This window comes from Labrus bergylta, chromosome 12, assembly GCF_963930695.1.
Source record: "Labrus bergylta chromosome 12, fLabBer1.1, whole genome shotgun sequence".
NCBI lineage: Eukaryota > Metazoa > Chordata > Actinopteri > Labriformes > Labridae > Labrus > Labrus bergylta.
The window spans coordinates 7,337,812-7,349,177 of record NC_089206.1 but is presented as its reverse complement, the minus strand read 5'-3'; the positions used below and the strand labels follow the sequence as shown (position 1 = coordinate 7,349,177).

At 39.1% G+C, this 11,366-nt stretch overlaps 1 protein-coding gene and 1 non-coding gene across 6 annotated transcripts; one reads left to right on the top strand and one right to left on the bottom strand.

Annotated features, from left to right (window-relative positions):
* Positions 1–207: 207 nt before the first annotated feature.
* Positions 208–279, bottom strand: trnae-cuc (transfer RNA glutamic acid (anticodon CUC)). Its single transcript has one exon. It is a non-coding gene; the product is annotated as a tRNA-Glu (tRNA).
* Positions 280–748: 469 nt separating this feature from the next.
* LOC109986707 (pancreatic progenitor cell differentiation and proliferation factor A) lies at positions 749–10,547 on the top strand. 5 transcript variants are annotated; one of them, XM_020637475.3, is made up of 5 exons: positions 749–905; positions 1,899–2,001; positions 2,110–2,187; positions 2,287–2,380; positions 2,464–2,880. In XM_020637475.3, exons 2-5 carry the CDS (start codon positions 1,947–1,949, stop codon positions 2,594–2,596), a joined length of 360 nt encoding a protein of 119 aa, XP_020493131.1. In that variant the 5' UTR covers positions 749–905; positions 1,899–1,946; the 3' UTR covers positions 2,597–2,880. The 5 variants fall into 5 exon arrangements, with proteins under 5 accessions (XP_020493131.1, XP_065817686.1, XP_065817687.1 ...); XM_065961614.1 differs by lacking the exons at positions 1,899–2,001; positions 2,110–2,187; positions 2,287–2,380; positions 2,464–2,880 and adding exons at positions 9,666–9,768; positions 9,877–9,954; positions 10,049–10,142; positions 10,226–10,547 and having other exon boundaries at positions 750–905; XM_065961615.1 differs by lacking the exons at positions 1,899–2,001; positions 2,110–2,187; positions 2,287–2,380; positions 2,464–2,880 and adding exons at positions 5,797–5,899; positions 6,008–6,085; positions 6,181–6,274; positions 6,358–6,749 and having other exon boundaries at positions 768–905.
* The last annotated feature ends 819 nt before the right edge of the window (positions 10,548–11,366 follow it).

The window sequence follows — 11,366 nt, the reverse complement described above, 5'->3', positions numbered from 1 at the left end:
AGAAAGTACAAAAAAAAAAACAGTACATGCATGCACATATTGAGGCAGATATATTTAATGTGTTACATATAAATGTGACTTTGTTTGGAGCAGACCACTTGCAATCCACATTATTTAAATTGAGTTTTACAATGTGTTTTACACGTTCTGCATTTTCGCCTGGATTCCCATTTAGAGAGGTGATGTAATAGGAGAGGAAAAACGTAGTTCCCTGACCGGGAATCGAACCCGGGCCGCGGCGGTGAGAGCGCCGAATCCTAACCACTAGACCACCAGGGATCTATGCCTCAACTTCTGTGTCTTTTATTTTTCAATAAAGCACGTATGAGTGTCTCAAATTCAGCAAGTTTATTTGATTAAGTAGGTTAACTTTTTTTCATGGGAGAATTTTAAATAAGCTGCATAACCGAAAACAGTAGTCTGCTAATACTAGGTGTCCTATGTGTACATGCACATCCTCATTGCTTTTCATTGATCTTGTCGTGCAGACACACAAACATCCTATGTTAAAGTGTTAAAGTGTGTGTTCATGTTAACGCTAGCAGCCTATCAGCCTCTGACATCACCGGGTTACCTAAAGCCTCTCAGCAACCTCCTGTTGTTAGGTGTCCACGAGTTCCTGATATAACCACCTGAAGGCCCTGACACACACAGTCTACCTAACACACCAAGAACTGAACAACAGCACGTTCTGTAACTCGAGCTGCAACAGGCCCCGCCCCCTGTCCCAGCAGCACGCGCCGAGGACAGACTATATAAGCCCGGCAGCTCTTCTGACTCAGTACCAGCAGCAGAACATTGACCGAGAGGGTCAGCACACAGAGATCTTCCACAAATGGGACACTTGTAACAATCAGCACCTCTTCTACTTCCAGCCAACCGGTGTTAACATCCTAAACTTCACGGTAGGTCTAACTTCTTCAATTTATACTTTAATTTAAGAAGTATTTAAATGTTTTATAGGGTAAATTTGACCTACCAAATATCATTCATTTGAAGACAGATTTTATACTATAACTGACTTGGCAATTAGTTCAAATACAAAGGTATTTTATGCAACAAGTCAACTGATATCCACATCTGTATTTTGTCTATAGGCTAAGAAAAACAAATTTGTTTTACTTGTTTTCACTACTTATCTCTGCAGTTTCTTATGCACTTCAGTATAGAAGCATACAGTTCGCATAGCCTACCTAATTTCTCGGTAAAGTTGACCTCGAACCATTCTATAAGAGGTGTGTTTTTGCGACTGCACTTTGTTCATCTAGACGCTTATTTGTCTGCTCCTTGAAATCCCTAAAGCCATCTGCTGCTCACCTGGTGTTAAGCTCTACAGCCTTCAACTGGTTCTCAAGCTGCAGACCGATGTTCTACTTTTAAGAGTCTCAGATACATGAAAAACTGATAAAGATTTATTCTTATATATTTTACATTGTTTTGTTTTTTTTGCCAATAAAAACTTTGGTAAGAGATTCTTTAAATTAAAGTTGTAGTATGTTCTTTATTGTGAAACACTGGCAAAGTGCTCAGTCACGCAGCAAGCTCATGCACTAAGACATATAAGTGTACCTTGACATGTGGAGTGGACATGCTTCAACATGCTCTCTCTTGCTATTTGAGTCACGGGAAACCAGATTCTTGGAAGCAGCTGCCTCTTGATTTATCGTTCTGCAGTTAGAGCCTGCAGGAATGGAGAGACACAGAGGGCAGGGAGGCACACAGCAAAAGCTTCCCTGAACTCAGCCATGAGTGACATGTTTACAGATGTGCGTCTACATAAGTAGCTTTGTACTTACACTGGCTGAAGCATTGCAGCCCAATGATGGTAAAAACACAAGGCCGCAATTGTATTATTATATTTCCAGACTAATTGTACCTTCCTTCTGTCTCTTTCTCAGGTTTCGTTTTTCCATCTTTGAGCGGTTTTCCTTCTAAGGTCGGAGAAAATGGCAGCAATTCCATCAAGTGGCTCCCTCATTGCCACCCATGATTACTATAGGAGTGAGTCAGTCAATGATGTACATGGGTTTATTATTTTCAACCCTGTTTTGTATTTTTATAAGATAATCTTGAGTGTTCACTAAAAGAAAGTTGTTTTATTTTTTCCAGGGCGTCTTGGGTCCGCCTCCAGCAACAGCTCCTGTGGCAGTGCAGAGTACACAGGAGAGATCATTCCACACCACCCAGGTAAAAAAAAAAAAAGAAAAAAAGGTCAAGGTTTTATTTTGAAAATCCTCCCATTTCCAAAGTTGAGCTCCATTCTAAAATACATTTTGTTCATTCCAGGACTTCCCAGACAAGATTCTGGAAACTGGTGGAGTTCTTTTTTCTTTGCAAAACCGGGCCAGCCCGGCATGCAGAATGGATCTGAAAATCAAAAGTGAGGGTCTTAATATTTGACTGTGGTATTTCAAATAACTGAATCAATCTTTGGTTTAACTAACGTTCTTTTTTGTATGGCAGGAACAGCACCTACACAGTGGCCAACGGTCAGGTGACCTGCTTCGCCAGGGAAATGGTTCTTAAGAGACAACTTAGTGAGAACAGTGAAAGTGGGAAGTCGGAATCAACAACACCTCCACCATCGTCCTCGTAGACTCCACTGCCGTCACCCTGCTGCCCCTTTACCCCCCCCCAAACCCTCCCTCATCCTCAGCTTGCTGTCCATCTCATAGTCCTACACTGGAGATGAAGATGGTGAAGATGATGGTGTCTATACCTTCAGTAAATATTTTTGCTTTTCATATTCACCTGTTTATAGTATGTTTTTATTATGACCAAAAGTTCAACAACAAAAAAGAATGTAAAAAATATTTTTTTATTTAATTCTTGTGACTTGGCAATGTTGTCAAAAAAATAAAATACTTCAAGTCGACAAAACCATCTCTGATATTGTTTATTCTTTACACACAGTTGTTAATTAATTCATCTGACTATTTGTTGACCTCAGACGGTATAAAACATGGACGTGGTGTCAGTGACATCACCCACTGGTTTCTGACACGCTCTTTTGAAGCCAATCGAAGGCAGTCCATAATAATGCTGTCAAAACAGTTAATGATGATAAGAAACCTGAATAAGGTGTTTAAAAGATATGGTATCTCAGTTTATACCAATCTCTGAACCAATCAGCTAGCTACATTTTATTCTCTAGGATCAATAAACTTTTAAGGGCGTCAGGTAGAAGCAGTTTACTATAAAGGACTTCCTGCCAAGACTTCTGTTTCTCCATTGCCATCATTTACAGCCGGTCAGGAACTTGAGAGTATGAATAGAACCCAAACAAACCCAGTTGGTTTTGAGAAATAACATCTAAGAGTGGACTATTAGCAGCATGGGCTTGTATTTAAATGACTATTTCTAGACATTTGTTAAAAGTGAATAGGTGTTAGGTGACTGCCGTTATTACCCAAAACTCTCCACACAGACTTTTTTCCTTCATCCAGCCAATGCCTGCTGAAACTCTCGAGGATGATAACTAGTTAATCCCAATGAAGTAAGGTCTTAAATTCATGCATTTTTTTAAAATTGGGGATTGATCACATGCTATTTTGTTCCTTTGGGCGCACCGTGGATAAACCTCCCAGTGCCTCCCTGTAGTCACAGCGGTGGGAAACAGTTTGTATTTTTTAATTTTAAATTAATAGAATTTCAAACATGCATTTAAAAATGTGTTTATTGCAATAAACTATTGAAATTTAGGGATTAACCGTGATTAAAAATAAATGTTAATCATTTGACAGCCCTATTCATAATACAGAAACCAGAACATTGCAATACAAACATCTGTGACAACCCTACCATGAATCAATATTTACAGTAAAACAAATATCCAGGGAAAATCAAGAAAACCTGATCTGAACCAAGATCTTAGTGTGCATGTGAGTGCAGGGTTAAGATGAAGATTTGTGTATGTGCGCACTCTATCCTGGCCTTTATCCTGGTTTTGAGAAACCTGGACAGCTACTACTCTGCTGTGCCAAGAATACTGACGACTGCAACTACCTTATCAAGTTTCTTTTAAACAGTTTTTTGTACAGAACATAGAGTGTGTTTACAGGTACAGTTTCCAAGTACTGTATCTTGTAATTAAGGTCAAGTATCCAGGTTTTTAAAAAATAAGTTGAAGGCTTAGCTAGAGATCCAGAAACTTGAAAATGATGTACGGGAGCATGAAAACAAAATTTTTGGTCTCAAATCTTTAGTGCTAGTGTCGGCTCTCTTCAGGTGATCCACAAAGAAAAGAAGCTGTTTCATTACTGTGCGAAGGAACACATGCGTCCCACTTACCAAACAAACCTGATCTCTTTATAGCTTTGATATGATTAGAAACAGGTTGGACAATACTGTTAACATAAGGCCTCACCTGAGCTTGAATGTGGGTCGACAGCTTTTGGAAAGGTACAATAAAAACAACAAGATGTTTTTCATAAAACAATATAATTAAATCACATATATTTAATTAATGTTATTGGTTCTACAAACATATGAGATTAAGCACAATCAGCAGCCAAAGTTAGCTCATGTCTTAGAAGAAATAACGAGTCAGTAACAAGTCAGACGTGATGGAGCTGCAGGGTTTGTTAGACATCCTTCAATGAAATCTGCACTACATGAAATAAAGCAGTACACCTGCTGCTTTAAAATCTCACACATGCTCAAATAGTTTTGAAATAAATTTTCAAACAGCACGTTCTGTAATTCGAGCTGCAACAGGCCCCGCCCCCTGTCACAGCAGCACGCGCCGAGGACAGACTATATAAGCCCGGCCGCTCTACTGACTCAGTACCAGCAGCAGAACATTGACCGAGAGGGTCAGCACACAGAGATCTTCCACAAATGGGACATTTGTAACAACCAGCAACTCTTCTACTTCCAGCCATCCGCACCTTACAACCGCAACCGGTGTTAACATCCTAAACTTCACGGTAGGTCTAACTTCTTCAATTTATACTTTAATTTAAGAAGTATTTAAATGTTTTATAGGGTAAATTTGACCTACCAAATATCATTCATTTGAAGACAGATTTTATTCTATAACTGACTTGGCAATTAGTTCAAATACAAAGGTATTTTATGCATCAAGTCAACTGATATCCACATCTGTATTTTGTCTATAGGCTAAGTAAAACACATTGTTTTTTACTTGTTTTCACTACATTTCTCTGCAGTTTCTTATGCACTAAGGTATAGAAGCATACAGTTAGCATAGCCTACCTAATTTCTAAAGTTGACCTCGAACCATTCTTTTGCGACTGCACTTTGTTCATCTAGACGCTTATTTGTCTGCTCCTTGAAATCCCTAAAGCCATCTGCTGCTCACCTGGTGTTAAGCTCTCCAGCCTTCAACTGGTTCTCAAGCTGCAGACCGATGTTCTACTTTTAAGAGTCTCAGATACATGAAAAACTGATAAAGATTTATTCTTATATATTTTACATCGGGTTTTTTTGCCAATGAAAACTTTGGAAAGAGAGTCTTTAAATTAAAGTTCTAGTATGTTCTTTATTGCTATTTGAGTCATAGGAAACCAGATTGTTGGAAGCAGCTGCCTCTTGATTTATCATTCAGCAGTTAGAGCCTGCAGGAATGGAGAGACACAGAGGGCAGGGAGGCACACAGCAAAAGCTTCCCTGAACTCAGCCATGAGTGACATGTTTACAGATGTGCGTCTACATAAGTAGCTTTGTACTTACACTGGCTGAAGCATTGCAGCCCAATGATGGTAAAAACACAAGGCCGCAATTGTATTATTATATTTCCAGACTAATTGTACCTTCCTTCTGTCTCTTTCTCAGGTTTCGTTTTTCCATCTTTGAGCGGTTTTCCTTCTAAGGTCGGAGAAAATGGCAGCAATTCCATCAAGTGGCTCCCTCATTGCCACCCATGATTACTATAGAAGTGAGTCAGTCAATGATGTACATGGGTTTATTATTTTCAACCCTGTTTTGTATTTTTATAAGATAATCTTGAGTGTTCACTAAAAGAAAGTTGTTTTATTTTTTCCAGGGCGTCTTAGCTCCGCCTCCAGCAACAGCTCCTGCGGCAGTGCAGAGTACACAGGAGAGATCATTCCACACCACCCAGGTAAAAAAAAAAAAAAAAAAGTCAAGGTTTTATTTTGAAAATCCTCCCATTTCCAAAGTTGAGCTCCCTTCTAAAATACATTTTGTTCATTCCAGGACTTACCAGACGAGATTCTGGAAACTGGTTGAGTTCTTTTTTCTTTGCAAAACCGGGCCAGCCCGGCATGCAGAATGGATCTGAAAATCAAGGGTGAGGGTCTTAATATTTGACTGTGGTATTTCAAATAATTGAATCAATCTTTGGTTTAACTAACGTTCTTTTTTGTATGGCAGGAACAGCACCTACACAGTGGCCAACGGTCAGGTGACCTGCTTCGCCAGGGAAATGGTTCTTAAGAGACAACTTAGTGAGAACAGTGAAAGTGGGAAGTCGGAATCAACAACACCTCCACCATCGTCCTCGTAGACTCCACTGCCGTCACCCTGCTGCCCCTTTACCCCCCCCCAAACCCTCCCTCATCCTCAGCTTGCTGTCCATCTCATAGTCCTACACTGGAGATGAAGATGGTGAAGATGATGGTGTCTATACCTTCAGTAAATATTTTGCTTTTCATATTCACCTGTTTATAGTATGTTTTTATTATGACTTAAAAAATATTTTTTTTATTTAACTCTTGTGACTTGGCAATGTTGTCAAAAAAATAAAATACTTCAAGTAGACAAAACCATCTCCGATATTGTTTATTCTTTAAACACAGTTGTTAATTCATTCATCTGACTATTTGTTGACCTCAGACGGTATAAAACATGGACGTGGTGTCAGTGACATCATCCACTGGTTTCTGACACGCTCTTTTGAAGCCAATCGAAGGCAGTCCATAATAATGCTGTCAAAACAGCTAATGATGATAAGAAACCTGAATAAGGTGTTTAAAAGATATGGTATCTCAGTTTATACCAATCTCTGAACCAATCAGCTGGCTACATTTTATTCTCTAGGATCAATAAACTTTTAAGGGCGTCAGGTAGAAGCAGTTTACTATAAAAGACTTCCTGCCAAGACTTCTGTTTCTCCATCGCCATCATTTACAGCCGGTCAGGAACTTGAGAGTATGAATAGAACCCAAACAAACCCAGTTGGTTTTGAGAAATAACATCTAAGAGTGGACTATTAGCAGCATGGGCTTGTATTTAAATGACTATTTCTAGACATTTGTTAAAAGTGAATAGGTGTTAGGTGACTGCCGTTATTACCCAAAACTCTCCACACAGACTTTTTTCCTTCATCCAGCCAATGCCTGCTGAAACTCTCGAGGATGATAACTAGTTAATCCCAATGAAGTAAGGTCTTAAATTCATGCATTTTTTTAAAATTGGGGATTGATCACATGCTATTTTGTTCCTTTGGGCGCACCGTGGATAAACCTCCCAGTGCCTCCCTGTAGTCACAGCGGTGGGAAACAGTTTGTATTTTTTAATTTTAAATTAATAGAATTTCAAACATGCATTTAAAAATGTGTTTATTGCAATAAACTATTGAAATTTAGGGATTAACCGTGATTAAAAATAAATGTTAATCATTTGACAGCCCTATTCATAATACAGAAACCAGAACATTGCAATACAAACATCTGTGACAACCCTACCATGAATCAATATTTACAGTAAAACAAATATCCAGGGAAAATCAAGAAAACCTGATCTGAACCAGGATCTTAGTGTGCATGTGAGTGCAGGGTTAAGATGAAGATTTGTGTATGTGCGCACTCTATCCTGGCCTTTATCCTGGTTTTGAGAAACCTGGACAGCTACTACTCTGCTGTGCCAAGAATACTGACGACTGTAACTACCTTATCAAGTTTCTTTTAAACAGTTTTTTGTACAGAATATAGAGAGTGTTTACAGGTACAGTTTCCAAGTACTGTATCTTTTAATTAAGGTCAAGTATCCAGGTTTTTAAAAAATAAGTTGAAGGCTTAGCTAGAGATCCAGAAACTTGAAAATGATGTACGGGAGCATGAAAACAAAATTTTTGGTCTCAAATCTTTAGTGCTAGTGTCGGCTCTCTTCAGGTGACCCACAAAGAAAAGAAGCTGTTTCATTACTGTGCGAGGGAACACATGCGTCCCACTTACCAAACAAACCTGATCTCTTTATAGCTTTGATATGATTAGAAACAGGTTGGACAATACTGTTAACATAAGGCCTCACCTGAGCTTGAATGTGGGTCGACAGCTTTTGGAAAGGTACAATAAAAACAACAAGATGTTTTTCATAAAACAATATAATTAAATCACATATATTTAATTAATGTTATTGGTTCTACAAACATATGAGATTAATCACAATCAGCAGCCAAAGTTAGCTCATGTCTTAGAAGAAATAACGAGTCAGTAACAAGTCAGACGTGCTGAAGCTGCAGGGTTTGTTAGACATCCTTCAATGAAATCTGCACTACATGAAATAAAGCAGTACACCTGCTGCTTTAAAATCTCACACATGCTCAAATAGTTTTGAAATAAATTTTCAAACAGCACGTTCTGTAATTCGAGCTGCAACAGGCCCCGCCCCCTGTCACAGCAGCATGCGCCGAGGACAGACTATATAAGCCCGGCCGCTCTACTGACTCAGTACCAGCAGCAGAACATTGACCGAGAGGGTCAGCACACAGAGATCTTCCACAAATGGGACATTTGTAACAACCAGCAACTCTTCTACTTCCAGCCATCCGCACCTTACAACCGCAACCGGTGTTAACATCCTAATCTTCACGGTAGGTCTAACTTCTTCAATTTATACTTTAATTTAAGAAATATTTAAATGTTTTATCGGGTAAATTTGACCTACCAAATATCATTCACTTGAAGACAGATTTTATTCTATAACTGACTTGGCAATTAGTTCAAATACAAAGGTATTTTATGCATCAAGTCAACTGATATCCACATCTGTATTTTGTCTATAGGCAAAGTAAAACACATTGTTTTTTACTTGTTTTCACTACATTTCTCTGCAGTTTCTTATGCACTAAGGTATAGAAGCATACAGTTAGCATAGCCTACCTAATTTCTAAAGTTGACCTCGAACCATTCTTTTGCGACTGCACTTTGTTCATCTAGACGCTTATTTGTCTGCTCCTTGAAATCCCTAAAGCCATCTGCTGCTCACCTGGTGTTAAGCTCTACAGCCTTCAACTGGTTCTCAAGCTGCAGACCGATGTTCTACTTTTAAGAGTCTCAGATACATGAAAAACTGATAAAGATTTATTCTTATATATTTTACATTGGGTTTTTTTGCCAATGAAAACTTTGGAAAGAGAGTCTTTAAATTAAAGTTGTAGTATGTTCTTTATTGCTATTTGAGTCATAGGAAACCAGATTCTTGGAAGCAGCTGCCTCTTGATTTATCATTCTGCAGTTAGAGCCTGCAGGAATGGAGAGACACAGAGGGCAGGGAGGCACACAGCAAAAGCTTCCCTGAACTCAGCCATGAGTGACATGTTTACAGATGTGCGTCTACATAAGTAGCTTTGTACTTACACTGGCTGAAGCATTGCAGCCCAATGATGGTAAAAACACAAGGCCGCAATTGTATTATTATATTTTCAGACTAATTGTACCTTCCTTCTGTCTCTTTCTCAGGTTTTGTTTTTCCATCTTTGAGCGGTTTTCCTTCTAAGGTCGGAGAAAATGGCAGCAATTCCATCAAGTGGCTCCCTCATTGCCACCCATGATTACTATAGAAGTGAGTCAGTCAATGATGTACATGGGTTTATTATTTTCAACCCTGTTTTGTATTTTTATAAGATAATCTTGAGTGTTCACTAAAAGAAAGTTGTTTTATTTTTTCCAGGGCGTCTTGGGTCCGCCTCCAGCAACAGCTCCTGCGGCAGTGCAGAGTACACAGGAGAGATCATTCCACACCACCCAGGTAAAAAAAAAAAAAAAAGGTCAAGGTTTTATTTTTGAAGTGCTCTCATTTCCAAAGTTGAGCTCCCTTCTAAAATACATTTTGTTCATTCCAGGACTTCCCAGACGAGATTCTGGAAACTGGTGGAGTTCTTTTTTCTTTGCAAAACCGGGCCAGCCCGGCATGCAGAATGGATCTGAAAATCAAGGGTGAGGGTCTTAATATTTGACCGTGGCATTTCAAATAATTGAATCCATCTTTGGTTTAACTAACGTTCTTTTTTGTATGGCAGGAACAGCACCTACACAGTGGCCAACGGTCAGGTGACCTGCTTCGCCAGGGAAATGGTTCTTAAGAGACAACTTAGTGAGAACAGTGAAAGTGGGAAGTCGGAATCAACAACACCTCCACCATCGTCCTCGTAGACTCCACTGCCGTCACCCTGCTGCCCCTTTACCCCCCCCCAAACCCTCCCTCATCCTCAGCTTGCTGTCCATCTCATAGTCCTACACTGGAGATGAAGATGGTGAAGATGATGGTGTCTATACCTTCAGTAAATATTTTGCTTTTCATATTCACCTGTTTATAGTATGTTTTTATTATGACTAAAAATATTTTTTTATTTAATTCTTGTGACTTGGCAATGTTGTCAAAAAAATAAAATACTTCAAGTAGACAAAACCATCTCCGATATTGTTTATTCTTTACACACAGTTGTTAATTCATTCATCTGACTATTTGTTGACCTCAGACGGTATAAAACATGGACGTAGTGTCAGTGACATCATCCACTGGTTTCTGACACGCTCTTTTGAAGCCAATCGAAGGCAGTCCATAATAATGCTGTCAAAACAGCTAATGATGATAAGAAACCTGAATAAGGTGTTTAAAAGATATGGTATCTCAGTTTATACCAATCTCTGAACCAATCAGCTGGCTACATTTTATTCTCTAGGATCAATAAACTTTTAAGGGCGTCAGGTAGAAGCAGTTTACTATAAAGGACTTCCTGCCAAGACTTCTGTTTCTCCATCGCCATCATTTACAGCCGGTCAGGAACTTGAGAGTATGAATAGAACCCAAATGAACCCAGTTGGTTTTGAGAAATAACATCTAAGAGTGGACTATTAGCAGCATGGGCTTGTATTTAAATGACTATTTCTAGACACTTGTTAAAAGTGAATCGGTGTTAGGTGACTGCCGTTATTACCCAAAACTCTCCACACAGACTTTTTTCCTTCATCCAGCCAATGCCTGCTGAAACTCTTGAGGATGATAACTAGTTAATCCCAATGAAGTAAGGTCTTAAATTCATGCATTTTTTTAAATTGGGGATTGATCACATGCTATTTTGTTCCTTTGGGCGCACTGTGGATAAACCTCCCAGTGCCTCCCTGTAGTCACAGCGGTGGGAAACAGTTTGTATTTTTTAA

Coding starts and splice junctions, on each gene's coding strand:
- LOC109986707 (XM_065961614.1), top strand. CDS start 9,714: ATGGCAGCAATTCCATCAAGTGGCTCCCTCATTGCCACCCATGATTAC. Junction 9,769..9,876: donor CACCCATGATTACTATAGAA/GTGAGTCAGTCA, acceptor TATTTTTTCCAG/GGCGTCTTGGGTCCGCCTCC. Junction 9,955..10,048: donor GATCATTCCACACCACCCAG/GTAAAAAAAAAA, acceptor TGTTCATTCCAG/GACTTCCCAGACGAGATTCT.